This window comes from Colletotrichum scovillei (genome assembly GCF_011075155.1).
Source record: "Colletotrichum scovillei strain TJNH1 chromosome Unknown Contig00004, whole genome shotgun sequence".
Taxonomy (NCBI): Eukaryota; Fungi; Ascomycota; class Sordariomycetes; order Glomerellales; family Glomerellaceae; genus Colletotrichum; species Colletotrichum scovillei.
In genome coordinates, this window is record NW_023336262.1 from 607,448 (window position 1) to 629,486 (window position 22,039).

At 53.4% G+C, this 22,039-nt stretch overlaps 7 protein-coding genes across 7 annotated transcripts; 3 read left to right on the forward strand and 4 right to left on the reverse strand.

Annotated features, from left to right (window-relative positions):
- Positions 1-1,187: 1,187 nt before the first annotated feature.
- On the reverse strand, positions 1,188-3,647 carry HER10_EVM0005408 (snf5/smarcb1/ini1). Its single transcript, XM_035475027.1, has 2 exons — positions 1,718-3,647; positions 1,188-1,665 (listed from the first exon to the last, which is right to left on the reverse strand). Exons 1-2 carry the CDS (start codon positions 3,362-3,364, stop codon positions 1,570-1,572), a joined length of 1,743 nt encoding a protein of 580 aa, XP_035334941.1. The 5' UTR covers positions 3,365-3,647; the 3' UTR covers positions 1,188-1,569.
- A 549-nt stretch (positions 3,648-4,196) lies between these two features.
- HER10_EVM0000564 (uncharacterized protein) lies at positions 4,197-6,920 on the forward strand (the record flags this gene model as incomplete). Its single annotated transcript, XM_035470339.1, has 1 exon — positions 4,197-6,920. One exon carries the CDS (start codon positions 4,197-4,199, stop codon positions 6,918-6,920), a length of 2,724 nt encoding a protein of 907 aa, XP_035334582.1.
- Positions 6,921-8,614: 1,694 nt separating this feature from the next.
- Positions 8,615-9,600, forward strand: HER10_EVM0006815 (SCP-like extracellular protein; the record flags this gene model as incomplete). Its single annotated transcript, XM_035476390.1, has 2 exons — positions 8,615-8,898; positions 9,258-9,600. The coding sequence occupies 2 exons, from the start codon at positions 8,615-8,617 to the stop codon at positions 9,598-9,600; spliced, it is 627 nt and encodes a 208-aa protein (XP_035335043.1).
- Positions 9,601-10,194: 594 nt separating this feature from the next.
- HER10_EVM0004752 (uncharacterized protein) lies at positions 10,195-12,429 on the reverse strand (the record flags this gene model as incomplete). The annotated part of the gene is made up of 5 exons (XM_035474385.1): positions 10,195-10,833; positions 10,888-11,741; positions 11,810-11,970; positions 12,027-12,091; positions 12,154-12,429. 5 exons carry the CDS (start codon positions 12,427-12,429, stop codon positions 10,195-10,197), a joined length of 1,995 nt encoding a protein of 664 aa, XP_035334892.1.
- A 643-nt stretch (positions 12,430-13,072) lies between these two features.
- On the reverse strand, positions 13,073-15,211 carry HER10_EVM0007920 (major facilitator superfamily transporter). Its single transcript, XM_035477460.1, has 4 exons — positions 14,736-15,211; positions 14,470-14,682; positions 13,552-14,413; positions 13,073-13,486 (listed from the first exon to the last, which is right to left on the reverse strand). Exons 1-4 carry the CDS (start codon positions 15,183-15,185, stop codon positions 13,281-13,283), a joined length of 1,731 nt encoding a protein of 576 aa, XP_035335124.1. The 5' UTR covers positions 15,186-15,211; the 3' UTR covers positions 13,073-13,280.
- Positions 15,212-16,702: 1,491 nt separating this feature from the next.
- HER10_EVM0003683 (uncharacterized protein) lies at positions 16,703-18,265 on the reverse strand (the record flags this gene model as incomplete). The annotated part of the gene is made up of 3 exons (XM_035473348.1): positions 16,703-17,184; positions 17,246-18,182; positions 18,248-18,265. The coding sequence occupies 3 exons, from the start codon at positions 18,263-18,265 to the stop codon at positions 16,703-16,705; spliced, it is 1,437 nt and encodes a 478-aa protein (XP_035334822.1).
- A 627-nt stretch (positions 18,266-18,892) lies between these two features.
- HER10_EVM0010498 (uncharacterized protein) lies at positions 18,893-20,968 on the forward strand (the record flags this gene model as incomplete). The annotated part of the gene is made up of 6 exons (XM_035479955.1): positions 18,893-18,960; positions 19,028-19,610; positions 19,665-20,132; positions 20,186-20,292; positions 20,340-20,562; positions 20,621-20,968. 6 exons carry the CDS (start codon positions 18,893-18,895, stop codon positions 20,966-20,968), a joined length of 1,797 nt encoding a protein of 598 aa, XP_035335304.1.
- Positions 20,969-22,039: the final 1,071 nt, after the last annotated feature.

Here is a 22,039-nt window from a genome sequence, read left to right on the forward strand (position 1 = left end):
CAGATCCGCTTATCGCCAACGAGTCAAGTCGTGTCCGAACATATCCAACGGAATCTGGAACCACCGCGAATGTCGGGCGGTGCCCAGCACAACGACGCGCAAAAGCTGACTCTCGTTTCCCTCTTTCAGCGATGGAAGCCGAGCGCGAGCTTGGTATCGAGCGCCTTCTGGCGCAGCTCAATGGGCCGATAGAGCAGAAACGTCAAGTCAGCTCCCGTCGGCTGGCTGGCCGGCCGCGGTCCTCGAAAAAGAGTCCTCTCTCTCCAGGCTGCCTGCGGCCATCCCATGGTGGATATGCCAGAGTCACTTGACCATGCGCAGAGTCCTCCCCTTCGGCATAGGCGCAGAAGCGAGCAGCCACTTTCCCCCACTGCCACCACCACTACACGCCATTCCCAGATCTGCGATTCGCGCAGATTAGAAAGTGACGGGCCAGGGCGAGGCGATGCCGCCTCACAGGCCAGCCTGGAAGTCAGGTACCGCCCGGAGAAATCCCAGTCACTCGTCTCCAAGTCGGCAAACCAGGGGCGAGCGAGGGGAGGGCTGTTTAGCCAGTCGGGTTCTCCATGTTGTACCCAAGTTTGAGGGTAGAGGGAGGACACGCATTAAGAAATCGACGGGGGAAAGAAAGACAAGAGCCTAACTCTAAGTCTACCTTACCTACCTTACCCCATCAAAAGGGTTTACCCGGTGACATGACATGCCAACAAGGGGAAAGCGTCAAGTTTTTCTGTGGGAAAAATTGCGGAGGCTGACGGTCGTCGAGCTCCGTGGTTTTTCTCGTCCCGATTCGGCATCTCTGGCCTTTGCCCTTTGCCACGACGTCGCACTCGCTGGCCGTTGGACAGGGAAACATGTGGCCTGGCGCAGGCCGCGGATATTCGCCGGATTGTACTGCTTTGAAGAGCTCGGAAATGAGTTCGGAATGACGGGCGGCTGTCGGGATGATGAGTGACCTTCACGTGTTCCTTCTGAGTTGAAGAATGAAAGCTGGAGGGGTGTTTGAGAGATGAGAAGATCCAAGTGGTTCAAGTGAGTGAGGGGACTGTGTTAAGTGGTTTCTCATACAGTAAATTACACACAGTACCCTTATTCCAGTCTCGAGTTGCCCCTCTACTCATGATATCATCTAATGGTTGGTCATTGCCATCGGAGGCAAAGGAACTGAACTACCAGCCCCATGGATGCTTGTCTGTGTGTATATTGAATCTCTACACATAGTCTACAATACTTCCCCCTACGACAAAGGGACACCTCGACCGTAATTAGCCCGAAAACAAGTGGAATATCGCACAACCCTGCTCGCAGCCGGACTCCTTTGACTGCCCGGCCCAGTAGGCCAGGGCCAGATTATCCCCAGTAAAACGCCTGCCTGCCAGAACCGCCGCCTGCGCATCATGTACACAAAGAACTGGTCCACAGCGCACAGTTCTCCTCCTGGATCATCCGATGCGTCCTTCACACCGGATCATGTCTCATTCTCTCTTCCCCTCGGTTTCGTCCTGTTTGCAAAATGGTACCGACGTCGTCGCTCACGAAATGACAAGCGAGAAGCTCCATCTTGTTCTCTCATGCCGTTCGGATGACCGTCAAATGCATGTTCTTCGTTTGGCGGGGCAGCTTGCCATCCCGCTCGTACAGCAATCCACAGTTTTGGCATAGTGACTGTTTCCCTGTTAGCCCACATGTCTTCTTCATTACCAGATTGAGAACTTACCCGTGGTCCTGCAGGTCCAGGTCTCACCGCCCACACACTTGAGCCCCAGAGACAGCAGTGCCAGCATCTCCAAGATAAGCGCTCCGTGTCAGTCAAGCCGCTGCCTGCACCATATCCGGATCCCACGTCTGGCGTTCCGCGTCCGCCAGGGGTTCCAGATCGGCCTATCGGGCTCAGACTGCGGAAGCGACGCTTCTTCTTGGACCGCTCGCCTCTGCCCATACGTTCTTCTTCCGGAGCTTCCACCACGTTGCCAAATCCAGAGAATGGCACGCCGCCCACCAAGCCAGTAGTTGAGCTGAAGCGAGCAGTCTCGCGGCGGAGTCTGCGAATTTGCCGCTCTCTGTCGCCTTCTCGCTTCTCCATCTCTTCCTTGCTGAGGATCTCGACCTTGGGCTCCCAGGGATCGGCCAAATTCTCCGGATCGTAGCGCCATCCGGCGTCAGCTCCAGCCGTGGCATCGTTGGGGAACTCGCGGACTCCGTTCCAGCCCATCACCAATCCACCCGCTTCACAGGCCTCTTTCTTCAGGCGCAACACTGCTTCGTATATGGAGTGTGTGACGGCAGGAACCCACTCGCCCGTCAATCCAAGGTCTTGGCATGTTTGGCTGGCAAAGGCCTCCGGCATACCCGGGGGGTGCAGCAGAGACCACTCAAACTTGTCGGTGTACAATGCTGACTGGAGGTTGATGTTGAGAGTTACAATACATCGGTAGGCGTCGTCGTGGTCATACTCGTCCGAATCAATAGGCATAGGGCTTGCGTGGGCTGTGACGTCTGGTGCTGACGTCGCGTCCTTGCCTCGGGATGGCGTTCCAATGCCACCGTTCAGCATGGGAGTGTCGGAGCGGCTGATTACCGCGGCGGGAGTGGGCGTTTCGTCTTGGTTAATCATCGAGTTCGGCTTGGTCGCGTCGTTGGTTCCAGAGTTCTGTGACTGCGCGTGAAACAAGGGATGCAGGGCAACGCCGGCATATTCCTCAAGCTGGGTCCGAATCTGCCTGGCAATATCGAGCATCAGGTTGTGACGGTTCGGCAAGTCGAGGTCTTGGACGTATGTTTGCGCAAATTGTTCAGTCGTGATGACCGTCTCGTGTAGGTTCCACAGGAAGGTATCGCGAAGCCGGTAGGGCGGCGTCATTTCTTGTGCTCGGTATTGCGGGAGTGATGTGTCGACGGTGTGAGGCGCCGAAGGAAAGGCGACCTGGGGCAAGAAGGACGGAATATCGAGCTCGATTCGGATGGGGATCAAGGTCAACGGCAGGTCTGCTTGCGCCGAGTTCTGCTGGTCATTCCGCACCTGACGTCCCTTGCCGAACCAATCTCTCCAAATGCCCTGTACTTCGACGGGCTCGTCCGTGTCCTTTCCAGCCTTATCTAGCAGATCCTGGCTGATTGCCGAATCGTCCTGTCTTCTCAGGCTGCGTAGGCCGGTAGGACGACGGCGGCCGCTGTCCTCGTCATCGTCAATTTCATCGTAGCCGTCTTCCGCGTAGTTGATGATGGTTGTGCCACGCTTTGTTACCCGGGAGTTGGTCGTGGTCGGAGCGCTGGCAACGTTCGGGGTCAGGAGAGAGTTGTTGTAGGCGCGGATTCGAGGCGCATAGGTAGACAGGAACGCCTGTGGCTTCGGTCGGGCGTCCATGGTGGGAGACTATGAGACCCAATGGGTCATGGCAGGTTGTCGCAAGACGATGGGCGGCGGAGAAGTGACCGGGGACACTTCGAGGGAGAGAGGCGAGACGAGACTGCGCGGATCGGGGCAATCGTTTAGCACGCGCAAACACGAATTGGCGTTTCGTATAACTCTGGCGACTGACGTTGAGTGCGTGTGGAGCTGTATCACCGGATGTCTCGTTGCGCGCTGATGGAAGTATCCGTGGTGTTGAGGCTGGAAGGGGAGCGCTGCACCGATTGTGAGATGTGGATCGCGTTGGAAATGCATTGGAGAGCAGCAGAGCGCGTCAGAAAAATCAGGTCGGCGTTTCCCGACCCAGGCCCAGCTCCAAAAGGGCTTAGCGCAAAAGGCCCCACACAGGTACCAAGAGACTCACCGAGGTCACCGAGATATCCAGGTGAGGCACACCGAACTGACCGAGATCAACATTTACTCAAAGACAAGGAGTTGTATCATAGGGCAGCTGTTCTGAACAGGAAACACTTTCAAAATGTCTTTATAAGTCCTGAAACAAAGCGATTGTTAGTTATTCAATGGATCTGTGTCTTTGTGTAATCATCACAAGGCGACACAACTCATTTGTTGCGTTTAGGGGCTCACGCAGGAAGCAATTGGATTGTGAGAAAAGCGTTGGATACATATTCAAGACAAATTCTCATCAATTACAATATTTTTCATGATATGTAGATACCCAAAGATTTCTGGACAACAGCTGTAAATACAATAACAACACAACACCCAAAACTCGAAACTATTCCCTAACAACACACTTACAAGAAAGTTCAGGAAACGGAAGAAAATGGACAGGCTTCAGCAATCCAGTGACGGCCAACAGTTGAAGATCCGGTTTGTGCTTCAATTCCTCGTTCAGCGCCCCGATAAGGAGGCATCGTCACTAGCAGCATGTCGGTCTCCAAACGCCAGCATCGTGGACCGTATAATCTACGAAGCTGTGATCGAAAAAGAACGGCAAGATCTAGTCCACATCATTGCCAACTGTCTCCGCCAGATAGATCTACCTACCGCAATTGAAACCACAGACGATGCTGGAAATCGTCAAGACTCCGACCCAGGTGCTTGGAACGTCTCGTTGGACGAGCAAGAGCTCAACATACTTGGGTCCCCCAGATGGCACCTCGCCAGTATTCGTTCTCCGCTAATGCCCATGACACCGCAGACTTCGGCGATAATCATTGCAATTTGTTCCGCTCTCAAGGTCTCGAGGAACCTCACCATCGCCTTGAACGAGATTCCGCGCCTCCGCATTGATGTCAAGCCCAAGGAGGGAGACTTCACCCTCCCAGAAGTCCGTCGTATCCTCAACTTTCTATGGTTCGCTTCGCCTCGCCTGAACGAGCTGCATGCGCCATACTGTGGGCCAGGCTCACTGGTTGCTCCTGGCCTTGAGTTTGCACGCATGTTCAGCACCGATTTGCACGCCTACCTTTCTGATGCCGAATGGCGCGGTGAGCCCACCGAGGCCTTCTTCACCCGCGGTCTACCAACTGCTAACAAGGTTAACATGCTCGAACCACCGTCTATCCGCGGGTTGGACATTGAAAACGAAGCTATCATCCGCGTCAATACCGCCGAAAGCTTCAATGATATCATGAGTGGCGCCGAAATACACGTCAGGGACTGGGAAGGTCAAGCAGGCATCTTTCCTGGCGCCTACGACTTTTCCAGACTCCTTGACAAAGACTCTACCAAGAGGACCATAGATTTTTCCCAGCACGCTGGCACGTTGGACTCTGCCGCCATCGAGAACTGGATTAAGGTATGTCACGGCATCATCAGCTTTTGCCTGAACGAAACTGAGGATCAAGTAGAACGTGTGCTTGGACAGCTGAAGCTACCCATCTCTACATTTGGTTTCTCTGATTTGTACACGACAACTCAGTTTCTTGAAGATATTAACCTCCACGCACAAGCAGCATACTACGAACCTCTGGGCCGGAACCCATTCGTTCCAGAACTCGACAGCCACCGCCTTCGCAAACCCGCCATCAACCTCGAAGACGAAGAAGACTTGTCCCCGTACACCTTTGGCATCGAACTCGAGTTCCTCGTTCCTTTCACCAACACCAAGTATACTGGCAAAGGCATCAAAGACCAGCGCTGGGTCTACGACCACTTCACCCCGTATGTCATCCCAAGTCCAAGCAAGCCCACTACACAGGATGAGCGCGACGAGCTGGCTGACCTGATGGATCAATACCTCTGCACTCAACCCAAAGACGAGCGCGGCCAGGCCCACGACGAATCAGCGAAATATTTAGAGAGGCTGCTCTGCGACGCAGGCCACTTTGGCGCCACGTTCGACACCGTCTTTGACCTCCAAGACAAGTTCGAGGGTAAGGTCTCGATCCCTGGGATACAGTCCGTCGCGGACGCCGCGGGCTGCCACCTCCACTTCTTCGAAGATGTCCTCGCGATGTTCCAGTGCTGGTACATTGAGAGAGATCCTAGCCTTTCGGACTGGGCTTCCGGCGAAAAGGGGTACGCTGGACACATCGGGATAGAAATGTCCAGTCCCATAATGCGTGACTCGCCCAAAGATTTCGGCAAGATTGTCGACGTGTTGAGGATTCTCCGCGGCGGGCTGAGGCCGATGCTGGACATCAGCTGTGGCCTCCACGTCCACGTAGGTAGCGTTCGCGGCTTTTCTCTCCGCAGCTTGAAGCGTATCGCCACGTTGATCATGATTGCTGACCCGATTCTATATACACTCGTCCACCCGTCGAGGCAGTGGAATCCCATGACGGAGCCTCTCCACCTCGAAGCGACTGTCGCAAAGGCCGAGGATTTGCCCGACTATACCGCAGCGTTTGCATTCGAGGACGCAGGTGACAAGTCGGAAAGTAACCCCCTCCAGGTAGTCATGGCCAATGTGCTCTTGGATTTAGAGGCCAACGTCCCCGTGAACGACTTGCCCCGAAAGCTGCGGGGTCAGCTAGCCAAGCTCTGGGCTATGGATAGTCTCGCCGCCCTCCTAGGCCAGCTCGCCCCGTTCCGTGGATGCAAGGGCGGTACCGCCTTTGGCGCGCTCAAGTTGGATTTCACGAGGCCGAGCAATGAACCGCGAGCGAAGGGAACCATCGAGTTCAGAATGCTCGAGGGCACGCTCGATCCGGTGTTGACTACCTACTGGACCAAGCTGCTTCTCAGGATTGTGGAAAGTGGAGACGCCGCGACAACGAAGGAGTACTTCGAGACCATTTCTACCCTCGCAAAAGAGCGAGAAAGTGCTGGTCAGAAGCTTGCTGCGTTGTTGGGTGTCCTTGGCCTTGAAAAGCACCTGCCGTTCTGGAGCAAGGTCCAGCAGAGGAATCAAGCTATGGGCGTCGAGCTGGAAGAAAACGACTACGGAAGGAAGATCATGCCCGAGGATTGGGAGTTACCCATATATCTAGAGACTGAAGGCAATAGGCAGGAGTTTGAACGTAGTTGGTTTGAGCGGAACGTCGTCAGACTCCCAGAGCTTGACGAAGATATTTGGGATAGGATCACAGATATTCTATGAACGGATATCTTCTTGGGTATAAGGTAGATTTCGCCTGTTAGTAACACGGAGTGTCTCTTCTAAAACGAATGTGTCCAAATGCCACGCCTTCCTTACCTATGCCTAGCCTCCCCAAAGAGATTCCGCTGCCACCAACAAACATTTTAGAGCGACTGGCATACCTCAAGGTTTGCTTCAATTAATATAACAGCATACTGTTTCAAATACTCTAAACACTCTCACATGTAAGGAGTCGATGATTGCCCAATATAGCCGCCAAATCCCTTGAACCACCACACTGAAGCCATCTACCACCCCCATAGTGGTACTCCTTCCTTCCAACTGCTGAACTCAAATTGCCCCTTCCGCAACCGTTCCTTCTTTGCTCAGAACGAGGCGAATTACATTAGGCAACAAAGGAAGGGCCGTGCGGTTGTGGGTTACACTGTGAGCATGGCCCACATAGCTCGAGGAAGAAGGAGCGTACAGGCAGGATGAAGAGGCCACATCAACAATGCGTGCAAAATAGTTGTGATTCGACTTTGCAATCGCGAGATATTATCATTGAACGTCGCCTGGGACATGTTTTACAAGAGCCAAAAAGAGTCGGCGGTTGGGTGGTGTTGTGTTTGTAGGGAGCGCCCGGGGATGTAAGCCACCTCGCCTAAGGCAAGGGCCCATCACCACAGCTCATGGCAGCTCTCACAAAATGTCAGTCTGAAATCTCCTAGGACTGCTGTATGATTGATATGTTGCACAGGCATGAAAAACTGCACGTTTGTGCGGGGTGTCTTTGTTGCTGACCACGTCTGGGGATCACTTTGAGTGCATACGCAGTGCAACCATGCTCCTGCCCGCAAAGCTTGGCCTCACTGAGTTTCCACTCTTCCCAGACAGATTCCAATAGATTCGAATCACGTGCTTTTACTTCCATGCTATCCAGGAGTTGCCAAGGGAGGAAGGGACGTTCTTGCAGCTTAGGTAGGCAGAGCAGTCGAGAGATTACAGCTGTCCTTCCCCCTGGTCTAGCCTCTCATTTGTAGCTGTCGTGCTTCGGGGAAGATTCCGAGATGGCTTGTCAATTTGCTTCATCTAGATTGATAAACTGTCAGGCCAGCTCTACATCATTGGTCTCTCCATGTTGTGTCGCCCACCCAGTTCTCCAAGTGTGCCTCAACGAAGATGTGCCAGTTTCCCCTGAAAGACTCTGGCTTCTGCGTTCAAGTCATCCGGTATCACCACCATCGTGAGAATCTCGGAATATCTACCTGCCACCGTTACCTGTTGCCATCGATAACACTCTGAACGGGAAGGATAGCCCGGTTGGAAGTATGGCAGCAATTCTAACACCAACTTGATTCCTTCCGAATTTCTTTTGCCGCTAGAACGCCTTGGAATTCACTTCTTGACGAGAAACTTGCTCAACGGAAGGTACAGGATTTTGGGCTCCTTCCTCTACTTCTTGGGCCCTCCCTCCTGAGCCATTATATAAACCCGCTGTCTCTCCCACCCACCACCCTCTCTTCTTCTTCCTCCCACACACACACGCACACTTCAATCTCTCTTCTTCGTTGATACCCAACTTCAAAGACTGCGTCTTTCTTTTCCACTTCAACCTTTCCATCCAACACTGTCTCTTTCAGGCTTCTCATTCACTTCACTTCACACACGCTTCACTTTCCATCTTCCCACACACACTACCCACAACAGTCAACATGATCAGCATCAAGACTGTCGTTACTGGCATTGCAGTCGGCCTCACCGCCGTCGGCATAGCCCATGCCTCTCCCACCATTGCCAGTGGTGACGAGAACCGCGCGCTCTCCATGATCAACACTGCTCGTTCCGAGGCAGGTGCCCCTCCCATCCTTTGGGACAACAACCTCAAGGAGGACGCCGACACCTGGGCTCTTCTGCTCGCCAAACAGGGCTTCATTGGCCGTGCCCCTGCTCATCAGCGTGATGGTGCTGGCGAGGTCGTCGCCTACTTCAGCTCTCTGTCCGAGGACAGCGTGCAGGTCACCAACCCTCTGGTCTCGGCTGTCAAGCTCTGGCTTAGCTTCAAGGACATGAAGAATTTCCAGACCACTGTCGAGGACTACTATGAGACCCTCAGCACCACTGGTATGTCTTCGCCTCGTCTGCTGACTTTCTCGTCTAACCTTTCCTGCAGAGCAGCTCCTCTCTGACAAGGCTACTCACATTGGCTGCTCTACCCGCCTGGGCAAGAAGGGCCGCGCTGTCAACCCCCTCGCTTCCTTCACGGTCTGCCGTGTCTACAAGGATGTCGAGTAAGTTGCCTCTTCTTCTCTCTTCTTGCACAACCCTCTCTCAGATGCTGACACTGGCTTGTTGCAGGCCCCCCGCCGTCATGGCTCGCCAGGACCTCAGCCCCGGCCCCTTCCAGGGCGACATCACCTTCTTCAACCCTGGTCTTGGCGCCTGTGGCTGGACCGACAACGACGACTCCATGATTGTTGCCCTCTCTCACATCAAGATGGGCTCCCAGTCCAACGGCAACCCGCTCTGTGGCAAGACGGTCCGCATTCAAGCTGAGGGCAAGTCTGTCGACGTCAAGGTGACTGACAAGTGCATGGGATGTGCTGTCAACGACATTGACGTTAGCCCTGCCGTCTTCAAGGCCCTCCTGGGTGACCTTGGCCGCGGTCGCGTCGGTGGTGTGACTTGGACTCTTGTCTAGGTCTACCTTTCTATTCAACAACATTTCTCACGGCCCAACATGGATTGGGATTTCGGAAGGCACATTGACTTTCATCAGGACTGCATATTTTGGGGGAGATGAGGACATGGCATGGTTGTACCGTCAGGGGATGAGTACCTTAGTCTAGATATCTCCGCAATGCAGCAAAGAATCATTCGCACTTGTTTGTTCCTGGTGATGTTTGTCTGTCTCTCACTCTCGTGTGGCTACTGCGGCTAATTAGTGTCTTGTCATGAAGCTACCATTCAGCTATCTAGCTACCATCTTGCCTTACCTTGCCGATGAACGTTGAACTTAGCCTGAGGCTGCTCAGCCTCTGCTTGCCCAAGACATCATATGAGATACGAAGGATGCCAGTATCAACCTGTGTATCGTCATGAATCGTGGGCAATCATTTCATCTATATACCTTCTTTGGCCAGCGTATCTCCAGCCAAATCATCTATCATGACGCGTATATACACTCTTCCGACTACCAATTACCATGAAAACCGCCCAAGTAGATATGCAAAATTCCAACAAGCCGCCCATCATCGAGATCATTACTAGGCGTACACCAAACTCAAACCACACACTACACGGCAACAGTATTCCGCTGCCGGATACTCTGCGACCTCAAAAACGAAATCTGCCCTCTCCGCACAGTCATATCCCCACGCGGGGACCTCATATCATCCTTATCCTGCGACATGCTCGGCGACAGCTCAAGCGTATTACTCCCGTACAAATCGCTCGCCGAGGCAGCGGGCCGCTCATCCCGCCTCACAGACAGATAAAAGAAGTCCCACCAGAAAGAATGCTCCAAGTCCCTCGGCTTCCCATCAGCAGTCCAGTACCGCTCCTCCGATAACTCCCTCGACAGGTGCCGTCGGAAATACCGGTCCTGGCTCACCCACCACGCGCGCCAGGCGACGAGGATACCTATCGTCAGCGGGATGACGGTGGCCCAGTAGACCCAGAAGAGGTGGCTCAGCACGGGGATGGGATCTTTGGGGTTTGTGGAGGTGCCGCTCCCGTTGTCGCTGCTGTCTGCGTCTTCGCCCGAGGCTTGCCAGTCGAACATGGACATGCCGAAGAGGGTGCCGAGGAACTCGCCGAGGAGGAAGACTGCTGTTATCACGGCGAGGGCTTTCATTGAGGAGGAGTCGCGGGAGGAGGCGACGGCCATGCGGGCGTTGAGGACGTTGTCTTCTTGGGCCATTTTACTGTAGATCTGCGCGGTGTTAGTTTTGAGGAACACGGTGAGGATGCAGTACATGATGCTCACAATATCAATCTGGGCGCGGCACCGGGCCTCCGACATGCGGCGATCCGTCTCGAGGCCCATACACATCCGCTGTAACCCCTCGAGATACTGCCTTATCTCATGCCAATGGTTCCCCAACGGATCAGCCAGCGGATCCGGCGCCTTGGGCAGCGACCTGCGCCTCGTACTCGCAGACGACCGCGACGGCGGGCCCGTAGGCGGCTCGTCGGGCTGCACCTGCTGGTCCTGCTCATCTCTCTGGTCGGCGTCCGTCTGCCTTACGTGGAAATCGTCCAGTCGGATCTTGAGTTCCCCCGTCGACATGCGCTCCGCGAGCTCGTCGCCGGCCTGCAGCATCAGCTTGACCACCCTCTCCATCCACCGCACGGTGTCGAGGAGCTTAATCGATTCTTTAAGTACATCGTGCGCGCTCTTCATCAGGTTCGCCATGCTCATCGGCCCAGCAATCTGCGGCGTCTTCTCGTTATGCGAGGCCGCAGCCGTGGACGAGGCGAACGTCAGTCTGCGCATGAGCTTCGAGCGCTTCTCACGCTCCATTTCAAAGGCCTCGAAGCCGGCGATGGAGCTGACCTGCCACTCGAGGGCCTTGACGTGGTTGATGTTCTCCATGACGGCCTCTTCGGTGCGCATGAACTGGACTTGGAGGAGGACGACGGGGGTGATGAAGGGGTGGGCCCAGTGGGCGCGGCAGGCCTCGAGGCGCTGGTCGTACTCGTCTAGGTTCTCGAGGGAGTGCTGGCGCGGGTGGTAGGATTGGCGGACGAGGACGGAGGAGGTGCGGTTGCGGACGTCGTAGGTTAGGGACATGAAGTCGTAGGGTGTTCTTGGGTTTTTGGAGAAGGAGAGGATGAGGCCTGCAGGTGTTAGTTGAAGGTCATTGCAAGTAAGGGTGAGAAAGATGGTTGCTGGCATGAATACTCACTCAGTTTGGAGCGGTCGAGGGACCAGAAGCGGGATTCGTTTGTGACGCGGCGGGAGTATTGGAGGGTGGCGGGGTGAAGGTCCATTGCGTCGAGGTCTCTTGGGGTCATGGTGATGCCGTCTTCTCGGCGGTCAAAGGATTTGTTGCGGCGGAAGCAGATGCTGTTGCTGTTAGTCTCTACCTGTGATGAAATCCTCATTAAGGTGGGTGAACTCACACTCGTCGAACCCTTCCATCTAAAACCAACTCTGGATGCCGCACCGGCTCTTGTGTGAATACTCCCTTCTAAGACGTTAGTTACTCTATCCAACATTATCAATTGGGTGATATCAAGGGGAGACTACATTATGGTCAACAGAATACCCATGACGAAATGCTAGATTGAGCGTGTGGTGACCAGCCACCTCCTCTTTGTGCTGCAGCTGGAAACTGATATCCTCGTCGTCCTCTAACCCCGTCTTGGCGCCCGAGGGGATACCATTGTCCTTCTTGAAGACAACGTACTCATCGTACTCGACCTTGGAGACGGCGTTGTCGTCGGAAACGAGGATGTCGTCGCGCAAGGCGAGGGTGTCAAAGCGGAACAGGTCGGACGAGTCGAGGCCTTGGTAGCGGGCCATCAGGGCGTTTCGGGGATGGTGGTGAGCCGGGTGGTGTTTGACATGGCCAGGTTGTGGTGAGTGAGTGAGTTGTCGTCAGTTGGTGAGTGAGCCTTCAATTGGTGGTGAGTGAGGCTTATTCTGTAGGTGAATGAGGTGAGAGTCGGTGAGAATGAGGGTGAAAAGGGAAGTGAGTGAGATAATCATCCGCCTCACCCCCCCTGGTCTTTCTCTCACTCATCGATGAGGAACATGTTTTTTTCTCACTCTTTCCGCCGGCCAGGTTGCCTTGCCGATCTTGGCGGGTTGGTCGCAGGCCGCAGGCGGGTGGTTGGTGATTTTGGTGGGCCTCGATCGCGGGGGCGCTGTGCCGCTGATGTTGAGGCTTTAGGCCACAAGCAACGGGTTACAGCACCCGGAGCGACCCTTCAACGGCTGCCCCTCCCTAAAGCATGTGGTGCATTCGCCCCCCGTCCAGTGACATTCCTCGCTAAAGTTTGCCTCGCCTCAGCCACCACTCAATTCCCCCAGACGGCCTCATTATGGGTCTTGGCGGGCGTTCTTGGCGGGTCTGCTGCCCGGGGTCTCGCTGTAGTGGCTGCCGGGTACCATTTTCTGGCCTCGAGTCTTGCGCCGTTTGTTACCTCAAACCAAACAACTGCGTCATTTCTCCTTCAACTTCAAAGTAACCTTCTTCATCTCAGCTTCAGAGTCATCGAACAAACACATAAAGTTTCGCTTGATCAAGATTGCATTTGGCTAATCTGGAACACTCGATTAGCGTCTTCCGAAACCATGGAACGGCAGCTCGGCACGGCCCAACCACCGAATAGCTTCATCCCCCGGCCAGTTCCTCCACTCATCGGACCCTGTCACCGCCGATTTTCCTCACCACCGGCGCCGATATCCGTCATTTTCTCCACCGGCCCCTGCTCCGGCCCCTGTGCCTCTTCGGGTGAGGCCGGCTGTGGTTTCGGCGCGTCTTTGCGCAGCCTGAATCCGCCCCTCCATCCGATCCAGCTCTTCTCCCGTGGGCCTTTGAGCATGGTGATGATCAACGACAACCCAATGAAACCGACTGTAGAACGTTAGCAACTTCGGAAATCATGGTAAACAAGGAGACTCCGAGAGGGGATCACGTACTGGAGGTGCCCGCGCTGTACTTCCACCCGCCCTGCGCATACAGCCTATTCCCCACCGCCGTACCCGTCAACTGCCCGCAAAACACACACACCATGTACGCCGTGTTCACCCGGTTCCTCGCCTTGGGGTTGATAGTATAAATCGCAGTCCGGTTGGCAGTCTGCGCAGTCTGAATCCCAATATCAATGCAAATCGCCTGGATCACAGGCCCAGCAACGGTAAAAGTACCCGTGAAGGCACCAATGATGCACCCAATGAGTATAACAGTCTGCCCAAGCACAGAAGATAGCCACGGCACGTATCGATCCATGATGAGACGTCCATACACCGGCCCACCGCAGATCGCGGCGATACCAATCAGCGAGAACAAGCCGATTGTGATGGATGGGTACTCGTACGGCGGCGAAGCCAACAAGAACGTCAACGTCGTCCAGAAGGACGTGAAGATGGAACTAATAAAGAACCCAATCAGGCACGCCTGCACGAGTATCGGCTCGGTGAACAGCATCGTCACAATCGTCCACAGCGCGCGGAAGTAGTTGAGCCCGTCTGGGTTCGTCGACGGGTAATCCGGCACGAAGAAGAAGAGCAAGACCAGCAGCAGGTTCTGCGCTCCGAAAGAGAACCAGTAGATGTTGCGCCAGGAGGTGTAGTTCGCCACGATACCGGACAGCAGACGCGCGATGAGCATGCCGAGCATGAGGCCTGACGTCGTGATGGAGAGGGAGCTTGCTTTGCGTTCGGGGGGCGCCATGTCTGCTACGAGGGGGAGCATGAGTTGTGGTGTTACTGTTGTTGCGCCGACGATGAAGGAGAGGCCTAGGAAGGCTTGGAAGGAGTTTGTTAGGCACAGGCCGAGCCACTGGGAGGTGTTAAGATGATGGACTTCGCAAGAGGTCTTTGTGTTGGGTGGCCTACCAGCATTGCTGTCACCCAGATGAGGCCTAGGATGAATGGTCGTCGTCGTAGCATGTCGCCGAGAGGGCAGATGAAGAGCAAGCCTGCTGCATAGCCGGCTTGCATCAGCGTCGCGACGGATGATGCCCTCTCGAAGCTGACGTTGAATGTCTCTGCGATTCTGTTGAGGACCGGTTGGTTGTAGTACAGATTGGCGACTGTGAACGTCGCGGCCTGGATCGCTTAGCATCTCATTCTATCATTTGTGTATGATTGAGGTAACTTACAACCGCGAACAAAAAGTTGAGGCCTAGCGTAAATTGGGGAGGATTCTTGGGATCATATCGCAACTTCCTCGGCGTCCAGGTCAGAAACCCAACTGTCGCGCCAATCACTCCTTTGCGACCGCCCTTCTCGCCGGCATCTCGATGCGATTCGCAGTCCGAATTCGAAGGTGATGGTGAAGGCGATCTCGTCTCATTCCCACCGCCCGTGGATACCCGCTTCTCATCGTCGTCGCCGCCAAAGCCCTCATCCCGGGCAGAGTTCGCGGCTGAATTCCGTATTGCCTCCTGCGGCATGGAAGTTTCTTTTCCTTCCGCAGCAGCAGCCACCACCGCTTCATCGGGCCCTGCCGTTGCACCTACGCCTGCGCCTGTGGGCGTTGAGCCCATGTCCTTGTTGCTGGCGTCCGTGTCACCTCTGCTGCGCTCAGCAGAGTTTCGCTTCTCCAACATTGGGACCCTTCTGTACTGAGACTCTGAGGTCACCCCGATTAAGCTTCTTTCTCTTCAAGTTGAAGGTATGCGACAAAGTAACAGAGTCAACAGTCTCCATAGATTGTTTATCCGCTCGTTCGCGAAACGCTCTTAGCGTGCGGGAGTCCGTTGGGGCTAGTTGATTAGAAATGACGAAGTCATGGCGTTGAGTTGGCAATCTTTCAAAGTCGATATTTACTGCCTTCAGAAAGTCCCACTAAACCTTCTGTATCCTTATTCTCAGAGCGCAAAGTCAATTCGAGGTTGTAAACTCCATGGTCTTCCAACGGCGCATCTAAAAGAGAGAAAAAGCCCGTCGGCAAACATGCTAAACAGCTCGGAACTTCGTCTATGACGCGCGACTCATGGAGCGCTTAAAGCATTTACCGAGACTCGATTCCGGGGGATTGTCGCGGAGATAAGCGCTCCATTCGATGGCGCGAGACCGGGGCGGTGTCCTATCATCGTTGGCCTCAAGCTACTAAGACTCAAGTAAGCTTGTTCGGCCGGCACCGACTCGGCGTGGGGGGGTTGCTGCTGGGTGCAGCGGCTTCAGTACCGGGGCTTGTTCCGATTTCCGGCTTTTTGAGACATGCGCCGGGCCGTTGGGAGTGTGGTTTGGATGGAGGTTGTCTGGTATGGGGCAGAAGGTGTGTGGTGGTCTCGGAGGAGAGGTGGGGGACATGGTTCTCTGTACAAGCTTTAGGGAACTGGAAAGTTTGCCATTTCTCCAAAACTCTGATGACTTCACACCTAAAGAAGATGATTTCCGTGATAAACTGAAGAAAAAGAGTAAGAGGCGAAGTAAAGATGGCAAAAACGCAAAACAATTAGCACAACCTGGTTTCGATCCAGGGACCTCTGGGTTATGAGCCCAGCGCTCTACCCCTGAGCTATTGTGCTTCCTGATGGAAAATTTCAGAAAGTTAGTCTCTCTTGTAGGTTAGCGCTTGGGCCGAAACTTTTCCGGCCCAGGGGACAGTCCGCGCTCAACGTTCATCAAGCCCGTGAACTTCGCAGGTGCATAAATATGATGTGATGGGTACCTCGAGTGAATTTCTTTGCCTAAGGTTGGACACTGTCGTTGAATTTGACGGTATTTGTTATGCATCGGCTCCCGCACCCGGCGACAAAATGTCACTGAGGGTGGCAGCTTGTGATGGATACTTGCTTGTCCACCTCTCATTAATTTGTAATCAAAAACGCCATAGATAGAAATCTTATTGTGCATGGCGAAAGAGGAAAAGTAGGCCGATAGGGTAGAGTTGGAATATGAAGAGAGACCAGGGCGCGGTGATTGGGAGAGCTTCGATGGGTTGATCTGACATTTTAAGTGTTGGATTGCATGGCAACTTGCGACATCCGTTTGGGGAAGCATCTAGACAAAAACGCCGTCTTTTCTAATATAGCTCACTGTGCTACGTTCTCTGTCTCGAAATCCACGACTCTCCTTGCGTCTCCCTTCCTTCATGCGATGTGCGATGCTGAAGCATCGACTAGTCACAGACAACCCTTGCCTTGACTAGCAGTAGATCCGAGTCATAGCTGTCGCCATCAGCGGTGCCAACCTTCACTAGAGCCGGCGAGATGTTGCATAGCACGATGTTACCATCACCGAGCGGCTCCCTCTCCCAGCCCTCAGCTTCCATATACTTGTCGTCGAAATGAATGGGGGGTAAATCCGCCACTTGCATGTAATCCCAAGACGTGTAAAAGTGAGCCTGGGAAGCCATGAAGATCGCACGGAGCTCCAGCGCATCGTTGAATATCTTGCACATATTCTTCTGAAGCTTCTCGTACTTCGCTTGGTGGTCAGAACACCTCTTGGGAATGAAATTGATGAAGGCCGTGATTTCTATCTGCGTTACTGTCGACAGCTCCGTGTGGTCGACGCCAATAATCCGGTTGATCATCTCTCCAACCTCAGCTTTGCAACGCAGAAGCTTCGTGGGGTCCAGTTGCTTGCGATCGCATACCGCTGCCATTCAAAGGCTTTAGTAAAGATAATCACCAGATAGGCAACACGGGGATACTCTTACCTACGAGCTCTTCAAAGCAGGTAATGAAGCTCATTCCGATACTGCCGGCCCAACTTCCGTCTACCCCGAGGTCGAAGAATCGTCCCACGACAGTCTTCCAAATGTAGTGTTCCACAACGAAGGGTCTCATGTCCTCGTCTTGGAGTAGTTCGGTGTAATCATTGATGCCATCGGAACTGAGAAAACAGGAGTCATTGATGCTACCATCTTTCAGGTCTCTCTCTGAGGGAAAGCCGGTGAGAACGTTATTGGAAAGGTAGTTGATGTTGTACTGCATCTTCGCCCATATGGCCCTGATCGATTCGTCCGAGACCTTAGTAGAGTTCGCAAAAGGTTGAGTCTTCGATTTCGCGTCCTCATATCCATCATGTTGGGACTCGATTTTCTCAATCCGTCCGGAAAGCTTATGGTAAACCTGCTCGAGGTCGTCCATGGCATCTCGATGATCCGACTCTCGCTGAGCCAGCTCTGCTTCAGCATCAGCGGCCTTCTCAAGCGCAACCGCTAGCTTCCTGTCCGTGTCGGCTGCTTCATTATTTGCCTTGTCCAGGAATTCCTGGAGCTTTTTCTTCTCGTCTTCGCATTCCTGAAGACGATTTGAAAGCTCCGCAATGCGCTGTGCTTGTAGCGCGGCCTTCTCCTTGCCTATGATGACGAGGGTATGCTCCTGGTAACATGGCGTCGAATCACTGGGGCCCACAATCTTTTTCTCCCAGCGGACAACCTCGAGGTTCTTGCTGTGATAACTTTTGCGGATTCTTCGGCGGAGGCTCTGGTGAGGAGGTAACGCTGCTATACGCTCCCCAAAGGAAAGTGCCATCTGCTCGCTAAGAGTGTCGGTGTTCATTGATTGCGGAACCTCGCCCTCGCCGGGCTCATCTTCTAGTATGCTGATGGGAGATTCTACTTCAGTGTCATCGATGACCATGAAGCGTCCCTGAAAACCAAGTAAGAATTTGAGGGTGAAGACTTTCTGAAGTTTGAGTATTTGGGGTAGCTTACCTGTGTATGCTCAGCCATGATTCAGCTGAGCAACTTGATTTATCTCTTGCCGATGTGAGAAAACTTCGGGAGTCTTTGCGCAAAGAAGCTTCCATGGAAGGTATGATTATGTTGTATGAGAAAGACTCTGGGGATTCGCAAGAATGATTGTATGAGGTGAGGTAGAGTGGTAAGGCCGGGGCGGACTAAGGTGATGTGAGGTGTGCTCACCACCCAAGCTTCCTTCCTTTTCTTTTGGCAACAGGTACCTTCCTTTTGCTTTTCTTTCTGTGCCTTGTGGCCTAAGTGAGGCAAGGTAGGTACGATGCACCCATTCTTCTTGACTGCACTTTTTTGGGAGAAAAAAATCTACTTCACCCTCTCAACTCAACACCTCACCTCACCCTCTCACAACACACTTTTCGAACTTCTTTTTTTACTCACTATTCTTGCTAAGCTCTCAAAGTTTTCAGTACGTTGTTCTCTCTGATTTTTCCCTTCACCTCGTCAGGAAATGTCAGTATTTTCTGTCTCCCATCTTTTTGATGTTTTCTCTACAAGCCCACCACCGCTTACCCCCAGTTTCACAATATTTCTCTCTTTACTGACGAAGACAATCCAGACTGGAGATCAGCAGAAGCTCTCGGCGAGAAAGTGAAGCCCATCATGGTGAGAACTCGGAACTCTGAAGAAAATGAGAAGGCCATCATCATCGGCATAGACTTCGGCACGACGTAAGAATACCATACTACTTCCTTTTCTTTTTCAACCTCATTGGACTATCTTCTGACTACTCGAAAGCTTCTCCGGTGTCAGCTGGGCCTACTCAGGTCAGCCCGACAACATCGAGGTCATCAGCTCCTGGGAGTCCAAGCTGAAGCACAACTCCGACAAGGAGAAAGTGCCCTCTTCCATTCTTTTCCGAGGAAAACGCGGCAACTCTTCATGGGGATATGCCTTCCCCAAAGATACAAAGCAGGAGCCCTTGAAGTGGTTCAAGCTCCTACTTATCGATGAGCGTGACCTTCCCGAGAACGTCCGAGATTCTAGCCAGATTGCTACGGCTAGGAGACTGGCTAGGAGCGCGAACAAAGAGCCGGTCGAGATCATCAGCGGATATCTTCAGAACCTATGGAACCACGCCATTGAGCGTATTGTCAGCAAAGTTGGCGATGCGATGGTCAAGATGTGCCAGTTTCACATCGTCATCACTCTCCCGGCAATCTGGCCGGATTACGCCAAGGCCAGAATGCGTAGAGCTGCCGAAGAAGCTGGTTTGCTCGAGTCCCGTCCAGCTGGAAAGACGAGCTTGTCTTTCATCTCGGAGCCCGAAGCGGCAGCCCTGGCTACGATGAAGGACTTGTCGAAGATGCCGACCGCCGAGGTATGTGAGCCGTCATGACTTTGGGCGAAGAGACACTGACTAGTTACCTCCTAGGTTGGGGATCACATCGTTGTGTGTGATGCTGGTGGCGGCACCGTCGACCTCATCACCTACGAGATCCTGAGCTTGGATCCCTTCATCGTCCGAGAGGCTGTTCAGGGTGACGGCGACCTCTGTGGCGGCGTCTTCCTTGATGAGGCATTTGTCAACATGCTCAAGGAGAAGGTTACTCCTCAAGCTTGGAACAACATTCCTGAAGAGGAGGTTAGGAAGCTAGTGAATGACGAATGGGAGCATTGTATCAAATCTGGTTTCAAGAACCAGGACGACGACTGGCAGATCAATCTTCCTCCTGAATGTCGCGTACCTGGGTCTCAAAAGCGGGGAATGAAGCGCAAGCGCAACCTCATACTTGATCACGCGGACTTGCTCAAAGTCTTTGACCCTGTCGTCAACCAGACAATCTCACTGGTGGAGAAGCAGATCGAGGCTGTCATGACGAAGACGGAGTCGAAGCCCAAGGTAAGAGGCACTATCATTGATGAATAATGAACAACTGACATTGATTGTGAAAGCAAATCATTCTTGTAGGAGGGTTTGGTAGATGCCTGTATCTACGAAGCCGCCTTCAAGAAGAAGTTGGCAATAACATTGAGATTCTTCAGGGCGATGGAGCCAAGCCGTAAGTCTTCTTCTAGATTATTCCAAGTCGATGCTTACATGACACAGGTGGACTGCGATTTGTCGGGGTGCGACTATTCATGGACTGACGCGCCGCAACCTCGCTCCCGGTCTTGCAGTCGAGATCAAGTCCAGAGTCTCTCGCGTGAGCTACGGCACCTGTTGCACAATGGATTACGATCCCGACGAACATGATGAGAAAGACAAGTACTGGTGCGAAGATGAACTCTCATGGAAGGTTGATACCTGCATGGAGTGGTTTCTTGAGCGAGTATGTTGGGAAATACGGTCTTCTTCTGGAGGGTATTCAAAACTGACACTTATGCTAGGGAACTGATGTCTCTTCTGCGAATCCGGTTACCAAGTCTTACTATCGCCTTTGGGAGTCAGTTCCTAGTCAGGTCGACGGAACGATCTATTCCAGCGAGGCGTGGCCTCCTCCGGAGAGATTGGACCACCGCGTCAACGAGCTGTGCACCATTACTTGGAAGAAGAAGATCAACTTCGCGTCTCTTCCTCGCTTCACCAACCCCATGGGCAAAGTCTTCGCAAAGATCAACTACGACGTGGAGATGACCTGCTCCGGAAAGAGCGTGGACTTCACTGTCATTCATGATGGCAAGCAGGTGGCAGCTAAGAATGTCGAGGTGGTCTTCAAGTCGGACGACGACGAGTAACGGAATGGCTTACGGATTCTGGTGATTGAACCGTGGATACTGGCATCGTGAAGAGGCTTGTGGAGGGAGTGATTGGCTTCTACTGCATAGGGAGGAAGGGATGGCAGATGGCACGAAGGCTATCAGCCATCAGACCTGCTGGGAGAAGCCATGGTAGTTCCTAAAAGGGCATTAGAGAGGCAAAATTCATAATAGAACCTGATCTGCAACATAGATTTCACGGCACTGACCTACTTGACGACACGTTGTCTGTGGACTGGCTGCTGGTAAGCTCATCTCAGTCTCACCGAGTTGACAGGTTTCATTGCACCACGACATCGGGGCGTCCTGGAGGGGAGAAAGCGTGTACACTACGATGGTCAACATATCGAAAAGCTTGTATCTGATACGCCGGACCGTGCTCAGTATCTTCGAAACCCACAACTGTGGCGTTTACGACCTGCAACCCGTCAGCTTGGGCTCCCGGAAGCTTATCACTACCATCACCTGCTCGACCGGTCATTGTGTCACGTCAGCACAAAGCCGATCGGACAGCGGTACAAGGGCGGTTTCCCACATATTCGGGACGTTGAACAATCCTCATGCATGGCCCGTATGATGGGCTTTGTATGCATGCTTCGTCAATGCTAAAAGCTGGTGAAGTTGCGGTAAGCGCCGGCCGCGGTTCAAAGAGGCTGTTTAACGGGCCGACTATCCGCGCGCCTGTGTAACCTGAGATGTCTTCTCAGTGGCATTGACCGCAAGCTCAAAGGTGTCTATGGCAGAAGTCAAACGGGTTGTTTTCGCCTGGGCTGTCTTTGTTGCAGCCTGCGATTCAACGACAGCTCCAGAGTCTTGGCAATTAGCTGGTAAGCTCGCTTGCCCCAAAAGACAGCTTTGATATGCTGCAGCTGTATATAGAGCTTATATGCTGACTCGAAATTGAGATATACGACATGGGCGAGCCCATTGGTCCGGTTAGTTCGAGTACAGCTTATGGCTTGATGGCGCAAGAGCCTGAGATAACAGCTGCCCAAGGAGGAGCAAGTCGGGAGGGTCTTTGAGTGTTCGAAGATCCGGCGACGATGCATG

Coding starts and splice junctions, on each gene's coding strand:
- HER10_EVM0007920 (XM_035477460.1), bottom strand. CDS start 15,185: ATGTTGGAGAAGCGAAACTCTGCTGAGCGCAGCAGAGGTGACACGGAC. Junction 14,414..14,469: donor TCTGGGTGACAGCAATGCTG/GTAGGCCACCCA, acceptor AACACCTCCCAG/TGGCTCGGCCTGTGCCTAAC. Junction 13,487..13,551: donor GTACAGCGCGGGCACCTCCA/GTACGTGATCCC, acceptor AACGTTCTACAG/TCGGTTTCATTGGGTTGTCG.
- HER10_EVM0005408 (XM_035475027.1), bottom strand. CDS start 3,364: ATGGACGCCCGACCGAAGCCACAGGCGTTCCTGTCTACCTATGCGCCT. Junction 1,666..1,717: donor CTGGACCTGCAGGACCACGG/GTAAGTTCTCAA, acceptor ACAGGGAAACAG/TCACTATGCCAAAACTGTGG.